The sequence below is a fragment of the Patagioenas fasciata genome, chromosome 12 (genome assembly GCF_037038585.1).
Source record: "Patagioenas fasciata isolate bPatFas1 chromosome 12, bPatFas1.hap1, whole genome shotgun sequence".
In the NCBI taxonomy this organism is placed as follows: domain Eukaryota; kingdom Metazoa; phylum Chordata; class Aves; order Columbiformes; family Columbidae; genus Patagioenas; species Patagioenas fasciata.
Genome location: NC_092531.1, coordinates 7,319,174 through 7,346,720, shown reverse-complemented (window position 1 = coordinate 7,346,720; position 27,547 = coordinate 7,319,174). Strand labels below are relative to the sequence as shown.

Below are 27,547 nucleotides of genomic sequence, written 5' to 3'. Positions count from 1 at the left end.
GAGGAAATGTTTCTTATCAAGATAGTAGGGTTTGACATGGACAGAAGTGTAATCTGGTGTGTAATTTCAATCTCTTGCCCAAGGGCTGTTTCTGACTGGCCATTAGAAACTAGCTTTAATGGCACCGGTTAAAAACAAAACAAAAGCTCAGATTCTTAGGGGTGACAGTATCCTGGGGAGGTGAAGTGATTTGCTATTTGGTATAATTTGCCCTGTAATTACTGTATGATGTCTGCTTCACCCTTATTCTTGAGTTGCATTATGCTCTTTTGGACACCTGTGAACTCAGATTTCTCTGCGGGCTATCAAGCTATAAACGGTACATCCTGTAACTACCTTTCCTTCTCCCTCCTCTCTCCTTTTTCCCTCTCGGTAGTTCTTGACCTGCCACAATTCAGCCTGATAAAAATTCGTTACCTCAATTACTGATGTTTGATTAAATTTTTGTTACAGCTCCAGAAATAGTGAACTATGAACCGCTTGGACTAGCTGCAGATATGTGGTAAGATTTTAACGTCTTTTTTTTTTCAGGTTGCTCTACTTTTACTTTTTCCTCAATTTGCTCTGCATAGAATCCATACTACTGCAGCAAAACAAAACCAAAAACTGAAGTGCCGTTAATAAGTCTTTGTTCTCGCTTTCCATTTTTTATGCGTTCTTTTCGATGAAAATATAAGTATTTGTTTTCTGCAACATTACAATCAAATCTTTAGTGATGGCAGTTCAGAGTTAACAGTTTGCCACTGTCCGCTGCAGAGGAGCTCTCTCGAAAGAGAACACGTCCCTGCAGTGCTTGTGGCAGCTTTATTTGTAACAGCACTGCATGCAGAGGAGACCTGCGTACAAATCTGATCTGCCGAGAAGGCAGGCCAGAGAGGTCACCCCGAAGAAAACAGCCTCCTGTTCCTTTGTATTTCTGATGTGCGCTGTAGTAGATACCTGCTAGAAGAGAAATACGTAAAGAGACCTCAAATATCCACATTAGTTGAAGGTGTATGTAAAATTCACGTTTTCCCTGAAACACCATTCTTTGAGAGATATTAGCAGCTATCTAAAGCCACTGCTGCTCTCCTGCCTGTATCGCAGCTATCTTATTGTGTATGTTAAGAAGAATACAGGTCATGTAGAACCGCTGCAATTAATGTCCTTTGTTTTTTAGGAGCATAGGAGTCATCACCTACATACTGTGAGTACAATAGACTCTCCTGTAGAAGCGTTCCTAAAGCTCTGTCGCACTACTATGAAACAGCTCTTCCCTTTAGTCAGTTAAGAAGGACGCACTACTATGAAGCAGCTCTTCCCTTCGGTCAGTTAAGAAGGGCGCTGCGCACACACGGGTGGGCAGTGGTTTGTCTGAAGGGCAAACGTTGCCCTGCAGCCTCTTCGACTTTAAAATAAGGCGTAGAAGAAGAACAAACGTCTCCAGCGCCACTGGGCATGTCTACTTCTTGTGGGACCTCGTCAGCTCTGAATGGTAGAGGATGGAAAAGCCCAAGTGTATTTGTTGCTCATCGAAGAGCTATGAGCTACCAGTGTGTGGAGAGATTAGAAACAGAAAGTGCAATAGTACTGGAATCAGAGAACAGAGCACTATTGGCTTTGGCTTCCAGTGAAGGTCCAGAAGGTGGAATTACAGCTGCTTTGTGCCACCGTTTTGGGAAAGGAAAAAGAAACCAAGGCTCTAGGGCAGGTTTCCAAGCTTTAGTTTTGGAACAAGGCCCATGGTCTGTAGCAAAGTGTCTTCTTTTCACCTTCGTTGTGGCCCACAGAAATGGAGCAAAGGCTTAAGAGGGACTATGTAAAACCTGTTAAGAAGTGAGTTTGACTGTGGCTTCTGGGACAAAATTTGCTGCATAAAAATCAACTGGAGAACCTCACTCATGCTGCCTTGTTGTGTCAGCTGCTTTGGTGTCATCATCTAATTGTAGAGGGAGATGAAATACTTTATGCACCCCAGTGTTTATGCTGTGGATAAAACCATGTGTGGTAGCTGGGGACTGGGCTGAGTGGCCCAGGTGGTCCTGTCTGACTTTCTGCTTACCTCCAAATTCCCAGTCAACATGGTAGTGGCAATACAGCCAGGGTGAAAGGTCTGCTGAGCAGGATCGTGTAAGCAAGCAGTTTAGTATTCAAAACCTCAATTTAGATCCCAGGAGTTTGCTGCAGTCCTGTTTTGAGCCTGCTGCATCCTGGAACTGTGCTATCAAAGCTAGATAGAATAGATAAGCATGATAATAGCCCAGAAGATTTAAAAAAAGAGATGAGATCAATTTCCTTTGTATAAATAACATTTCCTGTAAAGCAGACTTTTGCAAGTCAGCATCCCTGTGGACTGGGGAGGGAGGAAGGGGAGGGAAGGCAGGGCAGGAGGAGGCTGCAATGAATCTGTTCTGACACTTGAGTTTTATGGAGTAGAGGTAAATAGCCATCGAAGGTGAAGGTCATCAGTCACAGTTGAGAGACAGGCGAAGCAGGATGAAAGCTTTTTCTGTCTAAGTAAAAGGTTGCTGAACAGCATTTTACTACGATGGTGGCTCCATTATATCCTTGCAGTTGGAGCAGAGTGCCCACAGAATGAAATTTTGCATTGTTCAAAACCAGTTGGATTTTACTGCAGCCAAAGTTCTTTTGTTTGGGGGTTCCTCTTAATGAGCAGCATGACCCTACCTCTCCAGAGGAGTTGGCCCCTAGACAAGGCCGTGCACCTGGCTTCCCATCACACATTGTGCTTTGGTTCCAGCTGAGAAGGATCTCTTGGCTGACCCCACTGTGCAGGGAACTTGTCAGCAGCTTTGTGGACAGAGCAGCAGTAGAGAAAGGGCTTTCCCTAACCCAAGGCAATCTGTAGGAATGCTGCTTTATCTATTTGAAACCAATAGAAGCTTCTGCCTGGTAGTGTCTGTGGGTGAGACTCTCCTCAGCTGAAGGTTTTTCTAGTTCGATTAGCAATGGCTTCAGTGAATCTGTGCATTTCTGGCTGTGTGCACCCATTAGTGCTGCTTTAGAGACTTTCAGAATGAGTCTGACTCATCAGCACAGATGTAGCGAGCCAAAGCTGGACCTGTTCTTTCCCACATGGCACGACTGCTGCAACACAAGATCCACAAATGTCCTATGAGTATATTACACAGTCACTGTAATTTCATTAGGGGACCTCTGCTATTGATTTTCCAGTTGATTCTTCTTTCTGGCTTCTCTAGGCTTAGTGGTGCATCACCTTTCCTTGGAGAAACTAAACAAGAAACACTTGCCAACATCACAGCTGTGAATTATGAATTTGATGAAGAATTTTTCAGCAATACCAGTGACCTGGCAAAAGACTTTATTCAGAAACTGCTGGTGAAAGATATACGGTAAGTGAAAATTTGGAAAGATCCATCTGTCTCTAAGATTTCGCTATTTGGTGAAATGGAGCCTGGCGAGTACCCTGAAAGGCTTTCCCTGCAGTGTGTGTTGCCTTTCAAGAGCCAGACAGGACGTAAAATTCTGCTACTGTGCCCTAGTTAATCACTGCACCCAGAAGCCCTGACAAAAGGAACCAAAGCCTCCTTGGTTAAATTTCACTTTCAGAACTGAATTCTCACCCGAGTCAAGCTGGTACAACAGGGCTTGAAATGCCCTGGAAAGTGAAGGGCTGAAAATGGTGTGCAAAATCTCTAATATTGCTATCTATTATGAACTACTTGCAAAGAGGTGAGGGGATCCCAGAATTTGCTCCCAGTGGTGCAAGGGCAGGAAAATCTTCACATATACTCATAGTGGAGTTTTTCCTTAAGTCTCTGCATCTGTTGCAATCATCTAGAATTTGCATGACAGGTTTGCAGGTCTTTATTCCCATTTCACAGGAACTGCAGACCTATGCAAGTAGCATCTCCTTCCCCGTAACTGTTTGTCCTGGAGTGAAGTCGGGCCATTGCAGTTCTCCCTTATGGCTTCATTAGGGGAAAAATAGGTACAGGAGAAGAGATGGCAAGCTGTTTGGTCAAGATTTCTGTAGGTCTTCAGGCCTTAGAATAGGTTAGAGTGGGTGGGGTTCAACAAGAGGTTTGCACAGCTCTAGCAACCTCAGTTGGAGTCCCTGTGCATGCTGTGTTTCTACCTGGGATTCTCAGTGCTCTTAATGTGCTGTTCACCAAACTGCCACAAAGCAGAAGGCAGTTAAGACTAATTGGATTTGATTAGGTTTGAAGTATTCCTTTCAGAGATGCTGCTTTCAGGAAATGGCAACTCCTGCAGAGATGTGATACCCTGTTCCAAAGGACAGCTTTGATATAATTAATGTTGTATATCTTGATTCAGACACAATTGTATTAAAAGTGCATAGAAAGAATTTGTTTTCTAAGCATGTAGGATGAACAAAACAAAGTAATGTTTTGTGGCTTTTTATGGAAGGATGCATGAAAATACAGGTAGATTTTGATCAAGTGAAGACAGATCCTTACGGAAACTTAGAGCAGTTAGTAAATTACACACAAGCAGCATGCCTAATGGAGAAACATAACCCTGAAATTTGAGTTAGTCCTGGCATTATCTTGATAAGTGCTTCATACGAAGCCTGGGAGAAGTGTGAGTCAATGGACTTGTGTACAAGGTGTTTCTCATTCAAGTCTGTGAGGGCTTTTTTTTGTGTTTTCTTTTTTTCTTAGGAAACGGCTTACAATTCAGGAAGCTCTGTCTCATCCATGGATAACGGTAAGACTGAGTAAAGAGACAGATCTTGCTTTTTACCATGAGCAAAGCAGAGATCATGTTCTCGCTCATTGGTGGGAAACTGTCCTCTAAGTACTTAGAGACTCTACATGTCAGAAGGAGATGCACTGGAAAGAAATTGATTGGGTCTGACTAAATTATTGGATTTCTGTAAATGGCTTTTTTTAATATCATGACTTTCACAAAGAAGGAGACAAAGCTTTGATGTTTGTTCCACTTACAGTATCCTGCATTAGACTGGGCTTTGCATTTTTCTCTGTTTGCATGCACATACGCTACACCTGGGGTTTAGTGCTTTCTTGAGTTGAGAGTTGACTGCTGTCAGTGTGGAAAATCTCATTTCTCTCAAGATATAACTCCTGTACCAAGTGTGTTGATTTGCTTACATTTGTGCTTCTGTATACATTTTTTCCATCATAAACATTGCTTGCTTTTGTGGATAAGTCTCTCATTGAAAATACATTTAGCTAATCTCAGCATGACTAATGAGGATGTTTGAAATTCAGTTTTTGCTCTGCATTGCACACAACATTAACTGGACTGTTTTCAGGATTGTTGGTTTTCCTCTTGCAAATATTGGTAGCTTTGAGACTGTTAATGGCTAAAAATTAGCATGAAAAGAAATTGCAGCCCCGTCATTTACACTTACCATGTCAGAATGAATGCACATCACTTGTCACATTCACTTTTATGCTTCTGTGTCGTTTTGGTGTTTGTTTGTTGGGTTTTTTTTGTTTAATCAAGTGCATGAAGTAAAATGTGTGGGAGCAAAGAATCTCCCAGCGTTGTGGAAGTTGCATCCTTTGTGTAGAGTTTTTGAATTCCTGCACTGTCTTGTGAACATTCAGTAATATTGGTTCCTCTGTCTGACGACTCACCAGCTGAAAGAAGAAGCAAAAGTCCAAGAAAATAAGAAGGTTGACAACACACAGCTGAAGACAAAGCGCCTGAGAGAGTACACCATAAAGTGCCACTCTAGCATGCCTCCAAACAACACCTACATCAACTTTGAGCGCTTTGCTCGGGTAGTAGAAGACATTTCACTTACGGAACGGGGTTTCAGCACTTTGGCTGCATCCCACGATTCCTTGCAGGAGGACATTGATGCTCTGGTTTCCATTTACAATGAGAAAGAAGCTTGGTATAAAGAAGAGAACGAAAGCGTGAGGCACAAGCTGTCTCAGCTGAAGTATGAGTACCGTAAAATGGAGTCGCTGAAAAGACATCTCCAAGATGATATCGAGAGTGTAGGCGCTAGTCTTACAGGCATAACCGGGAAATACGCTGATCTGCAGAGTCAGTATGAATCTCTCAGTCAAGAGCTTTCCGAGGAGCTCAAGTGGATACAGGATTTAATGAGTAGTTTTCAACTGGAAAATGAAGCCTGTGTGAATGGAAACTTTGACTCTGTTTTCAACAAAGATATTAATGAATCGCTAATGGAGCTGTTAAATAGATCTCGCTGTGAAGAATTCCTTACAGGGTTGAATCTTGATGTGGCAAAATCAAATCAGTAATGTTGTAGATCAAGCTAGGTGCAGGGTTCATCTGTTTCAATGTGCAGCAGTTTAAAAATCTTTCAGTGCATAGATTCTACAAAAAAATCCATCACCTAGAACTAAACCAGACAATCTGGTGTAGTGCACGAGATGCTGACCAAAACCAGAAACTCGCGGTGCTTGGTGGTGTCGTCCATGTTCCGTGTCTGAACCTACTGGAACTAGATTATCACAGTGGTACAGACACATCCAACCCTACAGCCTCTTGCGTTGCCTGTATCAGACTTCATCATGTGTTACAGTTCCTGAAGATTACTAAGTAATAAATTGGAATAAAGAGTAGGTCCATCTGTACCTACTACAAGTTGGGAGCCTGGAAACTAATAAAAATCTCATGATAGCGTCTTTGGTTGGATGAAGAAAACAGTTGTGTGTTTGCTGCAGGCAGTTCTACAGACCATGGAAATATTTGCCAGGGTTAAATCTGTCCTGTAAAGCAAAGTAAATGGTGTAGTAACTTAGCACTGAGCTATTATAACGCTGTGGAAATTGTCTGTGAAATGGCTGCTGAGGAAGAAAAGTTATTTTTTGGCCAGTTAAGCAGTGTGAAATATTTCACCATCAAAGGTGTTAGCTGTTGATTTAGTTTAAAATCCAGCTGAGTTTCCTGTCCTGTACCAAAGAAAGCCTATTCAAAAGACACAATTGGGAACTTGTAATGACCCGATCAATTAACCGTGTATGTAATTTTACACTGCAAATATTAATTTGTGAGTGATAAATGGTAACATAGACCTCTGGTTTTACTTTCTACAGTAAAGATGACAAATCTACAACTAATTTATTTATGGTGTGGGCTTGGAGACTAGTGTTCTTGCTGTGAAGTTTTTCTTTATTAAGTTTTACAGAGTAAAAGAAAAGTTGCCCCAGAATTGAATCATGCCCTGCTGTCCTGTATTGCAAAATGGTAATTTGATTGTGCTGTCTTAATATGCAGAGATGTATCCATCTTATTTTTGGACACAATAAATAGTTACTCATGCAGGATGCGATTGTTCCCCGATGGTGTAGTTAGTGACTGAAGAAGAGACGTGGAGCTTCTGTCTGCACACAAGAGCTGCTACCCAGGTTCTGGGCTAAGTTACAGCACCTGTGCTTTGCTGCAAGGAACTTGTTACGCAGCTACAAGAATTGGTGTGACAGTAACCAGGGGTCCCCATGTCACTGCTCCAGTCTATCCAGAGTGGATCTTTATATATATATATATATATATATATATATATACACACACATATTTGTGTAGCGTACAGCGGACCCGTCACTGCCATATCCTCGTAAAGATGTGCAGAAGCTGGTGAAAATTCAGAGTTTTGAAAACAGTTATTTAATAGGGGTATTGTTATTCCTGTCATGGTACTCAGTGGAGGATGGAAACTGGATGTCCCCTCTCTGGCTTCTTTCTTTGCATAGGGTGTAAAATTTTCAAAAGTCTCACAGCAGTGTATATAGCCAAGACACGTCCCCAGCAAGCTGGTGTTGATGGCTGGGGAGAATTGGGCTCCGCTGTGACAAACAGAATTGAGAATTTATGTCCATTTTTTATTCTCTCAAAGTGCTTCAGTTGTCATTTCTGCAGGTTCCTTAGAGCCAGAAACCCACAAGATACTGTTCAGAGGAGCCAGAACACGGGAGTTTTTAATGAGGGAGAGAGTTTTAATTCTTAAAAAGTAACTTAAGGCTTACTTAGAGTTAATATCTGCAGAAAAGGCTATCAAGAAAGAGAGTCTGCCTTGCCTTAGCCATGATCTCATATTCTCTGTTAATGCAGATTTTCTTTATGAACAAACGCACTGGCACGGTGAGAAGGATCATTAAATGAGGCCACTCTGTTCCTGGGCATGTTTGGGTGAGGTTAATGCTGTTGTGGCTCTGTCCTTGAGGCTGGTGCTCCCTGGGCTGCAGGAGGTCACTGCCACACGCCTTTTGAGAAGCTGTTCTGATGGCCGAGGAAACAAGAAGGTGCTGTTTTGCAGGCTGCTTAGCAATTGAGAGGCCGTTCTTAACAGTCTGGAGTGCGCTAAAATGAGCTATTTGGATTCAGCAATGGTTCTGCTGCTGAAAGGGCACTCAGAAATTTTTCACGATGATTGTACAGCTGACATTTAGCCAGTGACATTTTTTCCACTTCCAATTGATTTCTTCTTGGTGTTTGGTTGCACCGTGCTGGCCCTTTGCAGCACGAGGAAATGGTGTTTAATGCTGAAATGTCCCAGTTCTGTTGCATGCAAATGATGTAGAGATCTAAATGAGAAAGAGGCCTAGCTGATAGCTCGGCTCCTTGAATTATTGCTGAGATTTCTGCACAAAGGCTAGACCTAGAGCATTTGATGAGAAAAGTGAATTTTTTGTCTCATAATGATTATACATTATTTTGCTGAAAAAAATGTTTAAATCCGCACTGGTGCGTTTTCTATTCTCCTTTAGCACTTTTGCTTCTTCAGATGTCTGGCTTGGTTGCATTCCAGTCCAGTTCAGTACAAATATTTCTGAGTTATCCACCTCCTACAATATGCAGATAAGAACTGCTGCCATGGTTGTCACTCCATGAACTCCATAATCTTCGGAGGGTTGATTCCTGGCCTTTATCTTTCCAGTTTTACCAGATCTGTCTGTCAAATACAGTTTTCTGGTCTATGCAAATTTTGATGTGGTTTTGGAGTTGAAAGTTGCTTCATTTTCAAAAGGACTGTGTCAGGGTTTGTGGAACATCTGTTCCTTAACACCAGTTATTGGCAGGATATCGATGTCCTGTGCTCTCATACTCTGAGCACGGTTAAAGGACAAAGCCTGAGTTTTTTCAGATATGCTGTAGCATGTACCCTTGTCACTAACACTGAATGACAGGTAACTTTTTCCCATTGTGCTATGGTGATATCAGCAAAACGTACTGGAGTGAGTTTGATGGAGTGCTGTGAAAACCATTAGGAGATTGGAGTGTCAAAGGGAGAGCTGCTGAGAGAGCTGGAATTTAGTGTCTAAAAGAGAAGGTTTGGGGGGGGGATCTTCTCAATCTGTATAAATATGTGGTGGAAATGGAGTAAAGAGACCAGGCTCTCCTGAGAGAGAGGGAGAGCAAGAAGAAACAGAGCAGAGGAAACTTTGCTCCTTGCTCATTCCTGGGCAAGCTGCAGGAGCTGACCCTGCCCTGGGTGATCTCCAGAGGCCCTTCCAAACTCCACTGCTGTGTGATTGCTGGTGAGTCCAGTGTTGACCAAAGCTGGTCGTGGTTCTGCTTGCTTTGGGCCACCTTCTAATTTTGCTTGGGATCTGCCATTCTCAGGCAAATTGCAGAGGATTGCTCCCAGTGGCAGGTTACCTGAGCCTTCCTGAGGTTCTGGTGAACAGAAGGGGTTTTACTGCCCAGGTCTGTGAGCCATGGGAAGAGAGTTGCTCTCTGGTACCAGTTTAATATTGGGGTTGTAAAGTACAGCTGGCACTCTCTGAAGTCATTCCGTCTTTCACATTCATGTGAATTCACATGGTCTCCATCTTCAGATCTGAAATGACTGCCTCAAATTTAACTATGATGTTGAGATCAGCCTGGTAAAAGAAAAACCTGAAAAACACAATTCAGAAAAGATGTGCTAGAATAAAATGAAGAGCAAAACCCGGGTGCGGCAGTGTGCTGCACTGCAGCTGATGCACTGACAGCAGCTCCATCTCCTTTCTGTCAGGCCTCTGAGGAACCTTGTCCTTTCAGAAGGACAGAAAGGAACCCAGTTCCTTTCAGAAAGAGGGACATGAATAAAGGCTGATACGAGCTCAGGCCACAGAAAATGGGGATGGTGCAGGTGTGCACTGAGCAGCACCTTAGCAACTACACAAGGTGAAAGCATTGCCTTAGCACCCTCTAGTACCCCCTTAGTTACCTGTCTTTTGCTTGGCTGTCTTGTGCCCTGTCCTTTGGCTAGAGAAGCTGTTCCCAGACTTTTGTTTGATATTTAAGTGGATCATTAGGAAGCAGAAGGGGAAGTTAGAGTAAAGTCTGTGCCACATGATACACCTTTTGTGCCAGGTCGAGTGTTTAGAAAAAGGCAGCAGTGGGACTTCTCAGAACAATATTGTTTACAAGGCCGAGTGTGACCACTGTACAATAGCTTTAGGATTTTGTTTGAAATCAATGGAGTCCTGTCCAGGCACTAGATTTAATTATTTTTCTTCTGCTTTTACCTGTATGAATTCACAGCTTCCCCAACCAGCTCTAGAACATGTGAAGAGTCTTATGTGTTTCATGCCACAAAGGGAGACAAGCAATAAAATTACTCTCTTCTCTTCCAGCCAGTGGACAAGCGACAGGCTTTGGTTCGGCAAGCATCTGTCGTTAACATGGAAAACTTCAAAAGGCAATATACTAGAAGGCGATGGAAGGTACGACAGCGAGCCTTTAATCCTTCTCATGTAAGGCTTCCCAGGCCTGAGGGGATCGGAGGGCAAGATAGAGCTTGAATGTAAAATTGTAATACGCAGTAGATAAATGAAATGTGTTTGGATATGTCTGCATGGCATATGTCTTCAAAATCTCATTCTTCCCTCTGTCCATAGCTTTCTTACCATATCGTCTCGTTGTGCAACCACTTATCCCGTTCACTGGTAAACAAGGTCCTGATACAGGATGAAGGTTTGGTACGTACACTGCTCGAATGGGAAGAGGAGAAGGATCACCTTTACTTTGCAGTGATTTTTGGCATCCTTATACGGATGCCCAGCCCAAGACGGTGACAATGGTTTTGAGTGGGAAACGAGACAGACCCATGGCATCCCTTGAGTTTATTCGGTGCTGCTGTAAGTTGTGTTACTGTGACAGAAATGTTGGGCAGGGAGAGCTGAAGACTTCTGTAAAGGAGCAGCACGGAGGCTGCAGATGATGTTTGGTGACCGTGCTGTCTGACTGAGAAACGGGCGCTTGGGGAGGGGTCTGCGGTGCTGCTCTCCTGCCCAGAGGTGGGATGGAGGGTGTGGGGCCCCTGTGGTACATGTGGCCTTCTGGAATGAAACTGTAAGATTTCGATTAGCTCCACTTTTCTCAATAGATGGTGCGTTAATAATACTGAACATCATGCTTAGGAGCATTTATGTGACTGAAATATTGTGGCCTTTCTATTTCAGAGAAACTGTGAAAGCGACAGTGAGGATCTGTCACAAAGAAAAGCCACTCAGCAGAGGAGAAGCAGCATATCGTAATGTCAGGAGAATTCCACGGGTAGGAGACAGAGGAAACTCATCCTTGCTGAAAAAAGCAACCCTGACAGCAGACCTTGATTTCTGGTCTGAATCTGTGGTATGATGCTTCTCACAGTGCACCGAGAGCTGGATGATGTTATGAAATGCCTGCTGAGCATTTTAGAAAACTGGGGACCCACATTCCCAGGGAAATCCGGAGCACAAGAACCGATTGGAGTGTTTTTTTATATTGAGCATTTCAGTGATACTTCAATCTATTTGTGATATCAATTGCACTCAGGACGTGGGGTTTCTACTGATATTCTTTTATTGCAGAATAATTCACATTCCACACAATGCTTAATGCTATGTGCATTATTATTTCAGTCAGGGAAATTGTTATTGAGTCTTATGGAAAAATTTTAATACATTTTAAAATCTTTTTTAATAGCATAAATATTTGATGGCAGATATCTGACAGGTTTTGTTAGTTGTGTGCAGTACTCTGTTATTGCTGTCATTGAAGGGAAAATCACGGCGCTGTTGTATATCAGAACCTCGATTTCACAAAGCTGGCAGTAAAGTGTTCTGCGCTGCAATAGGAATTGTGCTCTGGCCATCATTTTTGGCTGAAGACTAACACAGCTGCCATTGTCACTTTGAGCACAACTGGTTCTGGCCACTGAGAGGGTGAGACAGGCCAGGACAATTTTTGGATGAAAAAGAGAAAAAATTTGTAGTGACTTTACGTGCAGCCAAATACAACATTTTTACAGAACGATGGCAGGATGCTTCACCAAAAGAGGGCACTTGAAAACCCCAAGGTATATGAAGAAATAGTCTTTACTAGTCTTTGTTATTGTTTTAATTTATTGTCGGCAAGTTGGAGCTTCATGGACACCTGTTTGTATAGGTGCTATTCGCATGGCTGTGTCCAAAACTGAGGAAGTATGCACTTTGGTATTGATGTAACTTCTTTGTGTGAGGAAGTCACATCTTTTTAACTATATTAGTTTTGAAGCCAGTATTGTTGAATTGGTACCAAAAAATGGGCATAGACTAGGTAATTTTTTTCATTGACTATATTAGTTGTTAGAAGTTCATATTTATTCTGCCATTTAATACATTAAAAATCAGAGAGCAATCCTACTAGAAACAACTGCAGATTGACAAGGAAACTGCTGTTGTTTGGCTTTATGGTTGTCACTTCTAGTCTTAGGTTTTGGAGCTCACGGTGTGAACTGATGTCAAAAACTGGTATCAGGTTAATTTTGTCTGTCTTACAGTTTCTAAGAAAGAAAGAAAAATACACTACTTTTATTTGTAGCTTTGTATCCTCACTTAGGCAGAGACAAAAATGCAGTTGATGGGAAAGTGTTTCTGTTGAAGGAAGGAAATATAAGAGAAGCATTGGAGGAGAGCGGCAGAAAGTAGGATGGGAAGGAAGAAATGTAAAATGAAGGCGATGTGGGGTGGGAGGCAGTGGAGGGGGACAAGTGTAAGAGGGACATGTAGGGAGCAGAGGTGACCTTGGCCTGGGAAGGTTGAAAGAGGGAAAGGGCATGTAGGCATAGGAGTTGTGGAAGCAGGAGAAGGAAGGTTTCAGCAAATATGGCTCTGCATTTAGATCCTATTTATTTAATTTCCTTTTATTTCATGTTTGTGAAATGTGCCTGGTCAAGAGATAAAGAGCAGGGCATGGGTTTCTCTTCGCATTCAATTAAAAGGTGTATTTCTAAGCTTTCTGTGTGATTTTTGAGGCAGAATCCTCAAAAAGTGCTGTAGTAATGTCTTTATGAAGAGGGAGCAGTGTCTGGAGGGAATCTTTCATAAACAGAACACTAAAAACATATATTTGGATAAAAAGCTCCCCATCTAACCTACCAGATTTTGCTTCCTGCTCTTCCTGTCCCATATGTTACCATGAGTTCTTTCCCTGGGCTATGGAAAACTAAATAAGCTCTGAGCCAATTGTATTTTTCTGAATTCCCAGAGCTTCAAAACACCTTCAGTTTCCAAATTAGAGATTGTGGGATGTGTGCATGAATTGCACTTGAGAAAACTAAGGCCTGGTTAAAATAGCTGTTAGGTCGTTGCATCAGAGTCGTGCTATCGTAGAGATGAGGTGGTTGTTCTTAGGCAAAGTCCTAGCGACTGTTGAGCAAGATGGGACACGGTGGAAAGGCGGACAGAGGAGTGCAAGGCAGCGTGAAGCCGTAAGCTCCATCTTATTAATTCTGCATTAATAAATGTGTAAGGTAGTGTTGTAACAAAGACATAGGAGGCAGCTCATGGCGTTTAGTCCTCAGTTATGATTTTGCCCAGGTCAGCTGAGGCCGGGAGCGCTGGCTGGGTCACACACAGCAGCTCGTGCTGAGCCAAACCGTTCCCCGACTGTTCCAGACAGGGGGACGCTGTGTGTGCATAACCTCTTGTTCTCAGGAGTAATGTTTGCCATCTATTAGGAAGTTTTACAGTGATTTCCAAATGTGGTGTTATGTGTATTTATCACCCGTCGAGGTGGAAATTCAGCCCGGCTTTAGGAAGGCAGAGTCTGATTAAACTGTTTACAGCGCTGGAGACCTTCCTCAGTGCAGGGTTAGTTTCACTCCTTACCATTGGTGGGTTTTGAGGAACAAACTAGAGGTTCTTTTAATTTAGGGAAAGAAAAAAAAGGCATGGAAAGCAGGGTAGATGTAGTACATGTCAATAAAACAGTTTGTTACAGAATTTACTTCAGTAGGGGAGAAAAATCTGTTTTCTCTGTATTATTTTTGAGTGGGAAGGAATCTGGAGATAAATGAAGTGGCAGCCTGAAAAAAGGCAAATATTTTTTATTAAAATAAGTCTATTTTTATTATTATTATTTCAGTGGTGATGTTTTTAAATCCATGTGCCTATATTTTTATTAAGAGAAATACTGATTTTTACGTGCCTGAGAACAGTGCAGACTCTCAAGAACAACCATACATTTGTTATTCTGAGTTGCTAATAAAATTCTGCAAAGCGGGACGAGCGTCTTGGTTGTTTGTTTGTTCTGTTTTGGTTGCTTGGTTTGGCTTTCTCTCCTTCCCCCTCCAGCGGGCGCCTGTGCTGTGCGCGTTTGTCCCCAGCAGGGGGCGCACGTGCCCCGGTGCGGCGCGGGACCCTCGCGGGGGCGCTCGCGCCTCCCGCCCTGCCCGCGCGCGGCGGCCGCCGCTCCCTCAGCGCTGCCCGGGGCGCGGGTTGTGCCGCCTTCTCCCGCGGGCGTGCGGCTGAGGGAGCCGGGAGCGGGGCTCCCTGCCGGGGCAGCACGCTGGGAGCTGTTCCGAGCCGCCTCACGGGTGCGGAGGGAGCGGGGGACTCCGTTATTCCCCTCAGCTCTGGTGACACTTCGCGGGGAGGTGGCTGTGTCAGGGGGAGCGCGGAGCCGCTGTGACCCCAGCAGCCGCCAGCCTGGCAGCCAGAGCGGCCCGGCCCGCTGAAGAGAGAGCGAAGGGCCGTGATGGGCCGTGCTCCTTCCTCAGGATCCCGGTCCGTGTCCCACAGCCCCAGAAGCAAGGTGAGTGAACCTGCGAGCTCCGAGCACTATTCCTGCTGTTGTTGCCTCTGGTCTGGGCTCTCCGACTCCATTTACTGTGCATCTGGTGACTTTTAATAAGAGGTATTATTCCTATCTACATTTGCATGTAGATCAGGGAAGGTGTGTAGGTGACAGGGAAAAACCAGAGGTATAAATTTAAGTGTTCATTTGAGCACTAATTTTACCTATTTTCTGTATGGTTACTGTGAACTGTCTGTCATTCTTCATATATTTCACTTGAAGGTCTACTCTGTTTCACATAAACCTCAACACTTTATCAACCTCAGTGCCTGAGCAGTAGGTAGTGTGTTCATTTTAGCGTGCACGTTTCAGTGAGAGGAGCTAAAAGCAGTGGTGGGGCAGATACACCTCGCTGTTGTGCGGGGATGAAGTGATGTTACAGCAGCACTCGGCCAGCCAGGGCAGGAAAGGTGCAGTGCTCATGGGGATGGCCAGAGCTGAGCTCCAGCTGCGGGACCAGGTGTGTTGCTGAGGCTCGGGGGCTGAGGTTTGGTCTGGAGGCAGACCTTGTGGTGAGCTGAGAACGTCAAGGTTTCAGGTATGCAAGAAGTCATGGATATCTTTGGAATGAGCTGGGGTAGTTTGCTGTTATTTTTGAGGGGTTAGGTGAAGAGTGTCACGGAGCATCAACATTTTTCTATCCTACTTGGAACTGTGCTCAGTTCTTTTTAGGATGGGAGGTATCTGCTCAACAAAGCCTGGTAAGCAAAATTGTGTTACATCTGGGATTCTCCCAGTGTGACATTTTAAAGAGATAAAGAGCCAGTGCTCCTTGATATGAAGGATCTGAGTGGCAGTATGGTTTGGGGTGGGGAAAACAAGGAAAGCAAGCTGCTGTGGGAAGATACAGCTTTTTTCAGACCACAGTCAGAGAAACCTGGGTAATTCTGCTTGCAGTAGGAGGGGGATCTGTGTTTTGTGCATGCAGAGATGTCTCATAGTTGCACACAGTGAGGCTGAGCCAGGTCTGTCTGTCAGCTTCTGTGCTCTGGAGCAGTACCTGCTCGTTTCCTTCCTGTAGTTTCTCTTCCAGTTAGCTAATAGCTACATTGCAAAACTGATTTCCTGGGTCTCAGTGCTCAGAATCAATTGATGTAATCTTCCTTTGCTTTGAAAGCTGAGGCCATTTAGCCTTCAACATTATGTGCTTTTAGTGCATTTTAAGCTAAAATATAATACATAAAGCATTCTTGTGTGGCTTGAGGCTACCTGAGTTCTCACCTCTTCACAGGTGAGAGCCGTAGTCACTGTGGTAAAAAACGATGTTCACTCCTTTGGTCTGAGCAACCTCTGAGTGCTGTATGCAATACAGAAGCAGCAGCACCTCTTGCAGGTGTGTTGAATGAAAGACTTGACCCTCCCCAGAGGAGAAGGTTGCCTGATTCTAGAGGACAGTTCAGGGCTGCCTCCAAAGACACGCAGACACTTTTCCATGGTCCAGTACAGCACCGAAGGAAAGGAGCCTTGAAGAAGACTTAGATGTCAGATACGCTTTTTTTCCTCAGCTTCTCCTTGTATCTTTCTAGGGTAGTTCCACGTTCATTGCACTGCTGCTGGGAATGGCTAACTTCAGGGAACAGAGAGAAAGTAGAGGTGCTTTCTGCCAGCTCGAGATGGAAGGTGGGAGTTTCAGTGCTTACTAGATAATGACTGAAGGGCTCACCCAGCCTTAACCATCCTCCTGCTGTTTTTGTGGCAAAGCATAGACTTGTGGCCCATTGAAATGCCACACTACAACCTGTTCTTTTCAACCAGTGAACTTTCTTGCAAGGAAGGTTTGTCTTTGCCCTTTAGCAGAGGGAGGAATGATAGGGAGAGGAAGGAGTTTGCTTACCTTTATGCTGGCTGATTTTGGATATGAACTGTTAATGTAAAAGGGATCTCAGAGACTCAGTTGACAGCTACTGCAATGGTAGGCTCATTGCAGTCCGGAGCCCTCTTAGGAAAGTGTTGTCAGCTGTTTTAATCGTTGCTTTTCCTCTTTGGCTAGTAAGTGTGACCTTCCTTACCAGTCACAGCATTTGAAGGGCATGGGGGTGCTGCGGTAGTAATTAGTGTTACTCTGTGAGTCATCTAGGACCCATTAATTATGGAAATCTTTTTCTGTCATGTTTAGAATGATTTGGAACCTATGACAAGGTGCTGAAAAGCAGTTGAAAAGAGTTACGTGTTTTTTGTGGTGCTGAAAAGCATTCATTGTCTTTCAGGAACGACACCTCTAGCTGTTCAGCTTTAACCTGGTGTAGTAGGTCACCGCACTTAGTACCTAAGATATTCTAGGTCAAAAGCTCCACTTCACCTAGAACCACTCTACAGGGACTGCAAGATTATTTCAGTCTTTGTTTCATGGGTTTTAATATACTTCAGCGAGTAGGCAGTTTGAGTATGCTGATTGAGTAATTGTAGAATTGCACTAAGTGTTGTGAACCTTAGCACATCTCAAAGTTGTTGTTTTAGTGGAAAAGTTCTCCCAGCCTCCCAAACATGGGTGGGATGCACCTGAGGTAACACAGACTACATACCATAGCACAGACTACGTGCTGGAGATAGCTTTATCAACAAGATCCATATGTTCATAAGGAAAATCTGCCAGCTTACACTTTTCATAAAATCGTGTGAAAGAAAGTGATGCAGTTTTCATGCAAATGAAAAGTTTGGCTTTGCAGCATAAGTGCCAAGGAGATTGAAAATGCATTTTTGATATATATTATATAGTACAGGATGGTTTGGTGCAGATGGGACAGGGGATGTAGGACCTTCTGTAAGAATATCTGGAAGGAGAAGACCCCTGAACAAACTCTCTAGGAAACAGAATGAAGATAGGCTAGTATGCTTTTCTAACTCAAACATAAAATATGTTTTCAAGACCATGTGTGTTCCTTTTTCACTGTCTTGCATTTGAAGTTCTTGCTCTCTTCTTCCTACAGCATCTTTCTTGTCTTGTTCTCCTCACCCCAAACTATACTTCCACTCAGATTTTTCATTTCAAGGAGCACTGGGACTTACCTGTCACACTGGGAGAATTCCAGATGTTCATTCTCTTCATTTTAAAAAGCCTTTCAAGAGGCTACAGACTTACAAATGTGACTGATTTTTTTTTTTCCATTAATGATGAATATAATGTTTATTCTATTTAATGGCCTTTGCTCCACTGAGTGAAGCAAATCCTAATGGACTGTTCAGATGGGTTCCACTTTGGAGAAGTTCAGGTAACAGAAAGTAACACGGGCCAAAGAAACACGTGGGGTAATACAGTCTGTTTCACCACTGGATGTCATTCCTCGCCTGCCTGTCTCAGGTTAGAAGTGTCTACGCAAATAATTGGTGGCCTGTGCTAAAGGTAGACAAAGCAGAGTGTACTCAGACCACTGAATGTATCTGCTACTATAAAACTGTCCTAACAAAAAAAGAGGGAAATAAGTCTCTTCTGACAATTTCAACCTGAAATAAAAACAAAATGGTACCTGAATGTGACAAAAATGGCAATGCTACCTGCAAGTTCGGGATGTGACTTTCAGAAACTTCTGGGCAAGCAAGGCATGCTCTTCATGACAAAGTCTGCACTGCAAGTCTGTCATGCCCCAGCTTCAAGCAATTTCTGTAATTAACATTAATTAAAATACTTATGGCCTGCTGTGATCTGAAGCGTCTGTCTCTCCCTTTGTCAGCTGTTGTTACTGCTGATGTATAACCACACACTTGACCTTTAATAAACTTCACAGTGCATGAGCTGCAGGAACTTTGAAAGACCCTGGGCAGAACAGGGTTAATCTGGGAGATGTGGATCAGCACTCCAGCCCCAGCAGGTGAATTTTAGAAAGGACAATGACTGACCAGTCCTTGATAGTGTTTTTGCTGACACTGGAGTTTCTTAGAAAACATGCTGAAAAATCCCAGGGCTGAGTTCTGGGGGTTGCTGACGGCTGTTCACAAGTTGCTATATGTATCTCAGGGACGTGATTCATTGCATACAGCTGAAGCAACTGTATGCCTTTGCTGTAGTGGTGCTCATTACAGAGGAAGCTTTCTCTGCCCCTAAAAGATTATATAATGGACAATACATTGAAGGGGAAGCAACTGACAAGGTATTACACCTTTGTAAGGTGTTATTTACCTGCAGGTGGCAGATAGATACTCTTCTGAGGCTGCAGTGGAAGTAATGATTCTTTCTCCTCCTGTTGCCAGTTCTGCAAAATGTAGCTTGGAAGTAACACTGAGTGATGAGACTCTATTGTTCCAAGTAGCACTGTCCTCTGACAGAAGACCTCCAGCCATGGGGCTTTGGGTTCAACCAGATAACAGGACTGACTTGGAGGGAGTCCTTCAGGCGCCAGAGCGGTAGAATGAGCTTAGTGAGGCTTTCCTGGAAAACTGATCGAACACATGACCCTAGATAACTGTAAACCAATCTGATTCCTTTTCACTTCACTGATCATGGGTAATACACATGATACCAACTCATACTGTGTGTTATACCTGTACTAAGACCTGATAGTGCATTGTGAGAGGTGCTTTCCCTCTTGAATCTCAGCACCTGAATTCAAGGTGGATAAGGCAGTTAGCGAATCTTTAATTTTCTTATTTTTTGTGGAGGAGTTTAATTAAGCCATTGTGTAGTAAGCATTATTAAGAGGTAGCTGAAGTGTTCTTTCTCTTGGCCTCACGCAGTATCAGTGTCTTTCTCAGTCTACTTTGAAACTAATTAAGCCTACCCAAGGTGATATGCAGTAATTAAGAAAAATATATCTAGGCTTGAGGGCATAACAAATGACAAGACAAGCTGCAGTGTATAGTCATCCTGGGACTGTGCTGAGGAAAGAGCACCTGATCAAAATAAGTAAAGATTGACAAAAATAGCTGCTTTTTACAGTATGCACTCTCTACAGTAAAATTGAGGCCCAGGGAAGGCAGGCGTTCTGATGTGACTGGATCCAGTGTTCTGGTTGTGGACAGGGAGTTGATGCTCACCTGACAAGTATGCAAGAATCAGGAGTGATTTGTTCTGATTTAAGTGCAGTTTCTCATAAAAGATGATGAGTGTGGTCACATAGGAATGGTCTGAGTAAGTGACTTGTGGTAATGAAAAAAATATTGGAGTGATAACAACAACAACAATCTGTCTTTCATTAGGAAATATGACTGGATCTCAAAGCCTTCAATCATAAAAAACAGCAAGCCTAGTTTGATATTGAGATGCAGTAAGGCCTGGTTCATTTAGACACGATTGTGAAACCCTCTTTAGAAATACATTCTGAATTTCAGTTTTAGAAATCCTATTATAGTGGTTTCTTTAGTAGTGAAAAGCCTTGGATTCGGATGTGATAAAATTACAAACTTGGCAGATCTGCATCCTTAAAATTGTTTTCTCTGTACTTGGAAGCACTAAACAGGTCTGCAAAGCAACAAGCCAAGACTCTTGAGGTAATTGCTAAGTGAATGCTGGCCAGCCAGCAGGATGGCAATGGGTTTTGAATGTTTCTGAATTTGAATGGGCTTTCAACTTGTTGGAACATGTTGTTTGCTTGGTTTTGCTGATAAGTGCTGATAATGCAGGAATTAACAGCAGGGTACAAAGCAGAAAACCCTGAAGTGGTTAACTGTGTACAGCTGAAATCAATGTCCTAGCTTGATGTTGCTGGGGTTGTTATTTTATTTTAAGTTTGGTCATTTTTTCCCAGCTCCAAGTATACAGAAGGAAGGATAATGGTCTGACTCAGGCTTATTAAAAGGTTGGTTGTTATCAGAGGCTTTGTATTATTACAACTCAATGTGTTTGGATACAGTAGCAGCCTTCACCTGTAAGAAGATGCGTATCTTAGTGGTCTACTTGCTTACACTTGCGTACTTGTAAAGCATGACAAAAAACATGTGTTTTAATCCTTATATTACGCATAATATTAGAAAAGACCTTCCTTGCGAATTGGTCATGCATATCTTGAGTTCCAATTTCCTCGGCATGGCCAGTTGGGAAGCTTTTTGTTTAGGAATTCTTAAAATAATTTGTACTGTTGTGCTTGCTTACATTAGATGAAACTTCTCTAAAATGTCGAGCTTCTGACCTGCTTGGGAACCAAAATGTGTGAATGGCTCAGTTTGAAGGAAAAAAAACAATGAAAATAAGATTAGAAGCAATCAGGAATCTCACACTGTGTGTGGACACATGCTCATTTTGTTCCAGTGAATGTCAAATTACTTGTTTCTCAGGTGTGACATTGGATTCATGCTTCTGCATGGTCTCTGAGCAAACATCCATTAAACTTGCTCTAAGCCTTCAGAATATATAGTAAAACTTCTCAGAAGAAATGGAAACTGTTTTTTGAAATTGAGCAAAATGAACTTCCAGCATTCTCATGGGAAGCTTAGAATCAGTTGAAAAGCCAGTTTTCTATATTGAATCAGTATTAAAGTTTGTTTGATATCAACTTAAGATGTTTTATTTGGTAACAAAGGAAAATGAATAATATGTTTAAATGCTCTTTCAAACAGGTTCAAACATTTCCACCCTTGACCTCTTATGCATTCTTGTGTTTGAAGCAGTTTTGCTTATCAACTCCCTAGAGAACTTGAACAAAAGATTACATAAAAGTTTTCTAAAAAAAAGTTTATGAACACCCCCCAAATTTTCAAAAATTAGAAAATTCTGAAAAGTTAGAAAATATTATGTGCTTTTCAAATATTTTTTGTTATGCAACAAAACTCAATAATCAAGCTTCCATAATATTTGTGTACAATAAACTTATCCTCTACTTAATAGCTATTTACAACTATTGCTAGCCGAAAGAAAGGCCATGTTAATGTCTTAGTATCGTTCTAACTGCATGAAGTAAAGATTTTCTCTGCTCTGTTGAAATAAGTCCATTACTTAAACTTTTCTTAGGCACTGCAGGTCATGCCAGATGTGTGCGGTTGGCACCTGACCACATGCTAATTCTCAAGCACCTTGGAAGTGACACGCCATTTTTGATTGGTTTTGTTCAATAAAAATGTAAATAGGATTGTGATTTACAGGGCAGTTAGTTTAGACAGTTTGTGTACAGCTACAAAACATTAGTGAAGACCTCTTTATATCCACATGCTAAAGGTTGGTGGAGCAGAAAGATAATAAAAGTTTGCTTGGTTTTCCAATATCTTAGCTAATTAAAACATAAAAGAACCTAGCAAATTTGTTATAGTATTCTGTTTAAAATCTCATACCGTGACTGTAACCATGGTATCTGAGCACCTTCTCATCACGGACAGCTTTCATAATGGTGTGAAATATCTTCTTAAGGATTAGCAAGAAACTGATCAACTTGACTTTTTTTGTCACCTAGGTTCTTGCTGAGAAAAACCCCTGATGCTCATGAAAAGAATTGCAGTCATGCTTATTTTTAAATATAGGCTTAAAATCTTCTTGAACTGTAACTTCAGGAGAAGTTAAGCTTCTCATCACTCTGGTACAGAATTCCCTGGTCTGGGAAGCTACTGATAATTTACTAGGTGTTACTTTTGTTCTCTGCTTCAGTATCCTAAAATATTATGTAACATCGTGGTTTTGGAGGTGCCCCATCTATGACACAACATAAAGCTGCAGTCCTGCTGCCGTATGGCTATTTTCTAAGGATAGCTGTTGGCTGTGGCAGGCTGGCCGGGTTCCCATTCCAGTAATTGCTTTTGGCATGCCTGGGATGTGCCCTGCTGCTTCAATGGGATGCAGTGTCTGCCTTTTGTTTCCTTCTCTCTATTGTCCTTTTCCCATGTCACATTTGTATGTGAAACTATTGCGCAGCCCGGCCTGATTCCTCATGCTGTAAAACCCATTATTTTCAGATGGAAAAGAACATTTAGAATTGAATTAAAAGCCTGGCCTTGAGCTCTCTGAGGGATGGGATCATGCCTCTGTTCCAGATGCTCTTCTGAAGGATCTTTGACCTGTGCTGCTCTGTCCCTCCATTTAGATCTAAGCGTCTCTGACCTTCTTTGCAAAGTCTGAAAATCCTTCTCAGCAGCCTGCTTCAAGAGAAGAGCCCCTGTCTGTGCTCTTCCCATTGCTGGGGACTTTCTATCTGTCTTGCCACAATTTAGGCATGGCTGTTGATCCTCATGTGTTAGAGCAGTCAGGAATGGAATGAGCACTGATTTGAAGCTTCAAATGCCCCATGTCGGTACCTGGTAAAATGGACAGGCAGGTACTGTCCCTCCTGCTCTCCGTTTCTTCACTCTTGTTTCACCATATTGTCTTCCTGTTCCACATACATGATGGCCTAATCTGTTTTCCAGTGCTCAGCTCTGGCACAGCTTCATCCCAGTAATTCCCTGATAGGGGATGGGGCCATAAAATAAATGGAAAGGGATGGGGGAGTGCAGGGGCATGTCCCGGCAGAGGGGTGCTGGAGAGCATCACCAGCAGTCCCCATTGTGTCACAGGGTTTCTGCTCCAGACTTGCCAATAGTGGAAAAACAGTAATCAGATAATACTCCTGAGCTGAAGGATTTATTATGTCCAAGAGCCTCCTCCTTGCCCAGGCCACCATGACTGTATTTCTGCTTACAGGCAGGGTGTAGCTGATCACGGTCTCTTTCACTATTCACACCAGTGTATTTGCAAAAATTGGTCAGTGTTACAATATCATGTGTTACATGTTTCATACTTCAGTTCTGCTCCTGGGAAGAGGAGTGAAAGGTTTTTAATGCTGTTTCTTGTGTGATCGTGAAATTAAATTGATTCAACACTATCTCCCTAGAACTTGAGATAGTACATTTGGAGAAAATCAAAAAGTTAATGTAGGATGGAGTTTTAACTGAATCTGTTGTTGTGTATCTGTCTTGTTCTTTTTTTACTTTGCCTTTTTTTTTAATAATAGTTTTACTGGCTCTTACCCATTTTTATGATCTTCCTTGTAGAACCTTCACGTTATTTATAAAAATTATTATTATTATTATTGTATTTGTGTTTATAAGAGCACTTAAAACCAAACATTAAGAAGCTGTTCTAGCCATGTTCAGCTGGTATTAGATCACACCTCCTGCTGTAGCTGTGCTGTTCTGTTGGAAGCTGCTGACCTGCATCAATGGAGTGTGTGTTGCTGCAGCTGCTGTTGAGATCTGATACGAGGGGATCGGCTCTGAAGATAGACTGTGGCTCTGGTTTTAGCACACTCAGTCCAGCTGGTACTTTCTCTGAGATTTCACTCTGAAATGAAGAGGGGAAATTTGAGAGTGGCTGAGATGAGCAGCTTGTCCCCAAGAATTGAAGAAAAAATTGCCATGAGAAGTAGTTCCCACTAGACCCTACATATTGTTCAGAAATATGTGTCTGAAATCTGCCTGTAAGTTGGAGTGGTGGGTAAGGGTTGGGGCAAGTGGGCTGGTATGTGGATTGGCCATAAAATGGCACGTAAGGATGTTTGACCAGGATTGGATAGGCCGCGTGGCCGGGATGCTCTGGTGCCCGTGCCTGGGTGCTCTGCTGTCACCTTGTCCTCACCTGCAGGGCTGCAGCCCAGCCAGCAGAATCTAGCAGCTCGGCAGGGCCTTTTGGGAGACGAACACTCCTGCTGTTTGGCAAGGAGGAAAAATAGGCAGCTTGAGGGAATTAAAAATAACAGAGAAAAAAGCCTGTTCAGTAATCAGCTGAATGCTGAGGAGGAGGATCAAACAGAGTGGAGCCAGCCATATGTGTTGCCCCTCAGCACAGCGTTTGGGCCTGGGGACTGATTATACCACATCCGGAATGTGTGACCAAGCAAATGTTTCGCCTTACAAGAGAAGGTACAGTTAAAGAAAGAATAACGCTTCACCATTTACCTGCTAGACCTGCTTAAAAATGTTTATGGTAAGATTTTATTGGCTTTTCTGTTTCTAGAAAAATTGGGAAAAAAAGGTCTCAATTATCAAATAACCTGTTTGCACACAAATTACAGTTTGTTGCAAATTATTGGCTGGCTTCTCACCTCTTCCTCCTTGCTGCTTATTCCTCTCTCCCAGCCTGGCAGAACACTTCTGCTCTCTACTCATATAATTCAAAAAGTACTACCCATCATGAGCAGTGTTTTCCAATATAGATGTTTTAGCTCTTTTCTGGATGATTTAGGGTTGAATTAGCTATGGCAAAGAGGAAATACCTGGTGGTTGCTCTGTAATTCTGTCTATCAAGCCTGGGGTTTCATGGCACACACAAATCCATATGCCTGTGGACAGGACCTTTGAGCTTTTGGGTTAAACCCTGGAGTTGGGTTGTGGAGACTGGAGCCGTATTCCTGGCTCTACTCCGAGTTGTACCCTGAAACTCCACGATAGCCTTGGAAAAGTTGCTTTTTTTACCTCTGTGAAATGAAGATGTTGTTAGAGCTCCATGTGAAAGACTTCTTTCCAGTATTCATTTTGAAAGTGACCTTTATGTTTCCACATCTCTTTTGTGCGTGGGCACTTTCCTCAGCAGTGGTGAGGTGTCCTAGTGGTAGCAGCCCAGAAGCTGTGTGGGACAGAAAAGAATCAAGGCTTGAGCTTCACCAGGATCTTTCTAAAGAGACCAGTAAGAGCAGGGGTTTTCTTATATTAATGTTAGGGAACATGCTGAGCTGGAACACAACCTGTCCTAGACATGATTTATACCTTATGTTTTCCCCATCTAAGGGAAAGATGATTCCTTTTAAAAAACATTTTGATATCTCGAAGTGAAAGGTGCACAAGGGTATTATTTGTGTTGTGGTACTTGCTGGAAAAAAACTGAACGCATGAACAAATGGAATGAGAGGAAATGTGAAAACAATGGGAAGAGAAAAACTGCTTTTCTCCTTACAGAGTAGTCATTGATTCATGAAAGCAGAAGGATAATTCCTCATTGTACAGCTTTCAGACAATTCAGACAACAGTTAGAATATTCACTTCCAGTTAAAGACTAGAAAAATAGCAATGAACTGACAGAAGCCAAGGAAAAGTTACTGATTTAAAAAAAAAAAGGGGGGGGGAACTGGAGGAATAACTGATGGGAAAAGAGAAAAAAACACAGTTTAGCAAATTCGTGGAATGGAGCATGAGCAAGGAAGTGACATGACTCTCAATTGGAAAAGATGATAAACTGAGAAAGAAATGAAGTGCTTTTGTAGCTCAGGTTCAGAAAAGCACTTTTGGGATGAAAATAGAGGTGGTGTTTTTCCCAAAATTTTTTTGTTGTTGTTTTGGAAAATATTTTTTAATCTGAGGAATGATCTCCTAGAGTATATAGAAGTAGTCATTATTTTTAAGAATGCTAAACACTGCATTAGAATATGCTGCACAGACAAGGTGTGTTACATTATCTTTCAAGCCTTCAGGATTCATGTGGCTCCGTGGTGTTTGAGGTGTTGTTAGTTTTGAGGATAGCTTTACCATTTTTAAGCATCTGTATTCCACAAAGAAAAGAAAATCACAACTGGAAAGAAATGCTTCTTTTCCTAGGCTTAATATTTATTAATGACATCTATAAAATTAATGCTATATTGTGACTTAAAAATCTAAATGCCTCTTGCTGAAAGAAATCATGCATAGGATCTTGTATGGGGCAACTATGGTATGGTAATATTTTGCATTTGTGAGTAATTTGAAAGCAAGTTATACATCTAGCTAGTAGCATTTTGCCCATTTCAGAGAGGAATAAAGATGAAGGGGACTTACTCAAAGTCAGATGGCCTCAATGACAAAAAAAATGGAAGATCTCTGCTTAACCGAAGCCCTCTAGATAAACTACTGAAGTTTTACTTTCTTTTTCTCCATAGGAAAATGGAGACTGAGTCAGGGCTGGGCTTATGACTGCTTAAACTTTAATTTTAATCTTTATTCCTTATTTTTTCACCTCTCTAGAATTTCCTTGCAGCAAAACAAAATACTAGCACTTGCTAGAAACAGCTCAAGTGTTATTTTGCTACTGAGTTCAGTTTCATATGATGCAACTCTTCGTAAATATTAACTTGTGAGTGGCTACTCGTTTTTGGAACAGCAGTGAGCTTGCTGTGCATTAAGTTAATGAGTACAGGCACACATCTCTTGCGTACTGTATTTGGCAGTCCTCCAGTTCATCCCCCTGTGTCCTGCCAAGACCAACCTGTCTGTTTGCTTCTGTTGCTCCAGGGCCATGACAGCTGGATAACCTCTCTTTTTTTTCTTAATGCAAAGGGACAACAGGTCTCAGTCTGTTTGCATTTGTGTGCTCCAACGGTAAGCACAAAGGTGATGTTAGAGCTCTGCAGTGTCTCTTTGTCATGTTTCCATCCAGCGGTCTGGGTCTGTCTTGTTCCCCAGTTAGGAAAGACCATGGTAGGAGGGCGGAGGGGGTGAAGCAACTGTGACAAGTGCTCTCCTTTTCCAAACTGTGTTGCTAAAGGGATAGGAAGCAAAGACACAACTGCAGGATTGTGCAACAGTGGTTCTTGAAAGAAAGCAGAGGACCAAAACTCACTCATAAGGCCCTAAAGGTATTCAGGACCAGCAATCCTGTTAATTGTACTTTGACCATTGGCCATTTATTGTTTAACTCTTTCTAGTATTTTTGTGCATGTAGTTGTTGTTGTGACACAAT

General features: G+C 42.5%; 3 protein-coding genes across 9 annotated transcripts in view; 2 read left to right on the top strand and 1 right to left on the bottom strand.

Annotated features, from left to right (window-relative positions):
- Positions 1-14,441, top strand: part of DAPK2 (death associated protein kinase 2) — a 49,085-nt gene extending 34,644 nt beyond the window's left edge. For 6 of the 7 annotated variants that reach the window (XM_065847231.2, XM_065847232.2, XM_071813761.1 and 3 more), the window contains 5 exons: positions 454-502; positions 1,160-1,186; positions 3,201-3,353; positions 4,647-4,692; positions 5,592-7,049. In XM_065847231.2, coding sequence (XP_065703303.1) covers positions 454-502; positions 1,160-1,186; positions 3,201-3,353; positions 4,647-4,692; positions 5,592-6,227 — 911 coding nt within the window. In that variant the 3' untranslated portion in view covers positions 6,228-7,049. Of the gene's footprint in view, positions 1-453; positions 503-1,159; positions 1,187-3,200; positions 3,354-4,646; positions 4,693-5,591; positions 7,050-10,547; positions 10,638-10,811; positions 10,893-11,375 lie in introns of those variants that run through there. The other variant, XM_071813764.1, reaches the window with a different exon arrangement.
- LOC136106993 (enhancer of mRNA-decapping protein 3) overlaps positions 1-27,547 on the bottom strand; it is a 361,619-nt gene that overhangs the window by 189,611 nt on the left and 144,461 nt on the right. The window lies entirely within an intron of this gene.
- The window catches only part of HERC1 (HECT and RLD domain containing E3 ubiquitin protein ligase family member 1), a 110,977-nt gene continuing 98,111 nt past the window's right edge, over positions 14,682-27,547 (top strand). Inside the window, exon 1 of the mRNA XM_065847328.2 lies at positions 14,682-14,970. The gene's annotated coding sequence lies outside the window, so the exon portion shown is untranslated. The remainder of the gene's footprint in view (positions 14,971-27,547) is intronic.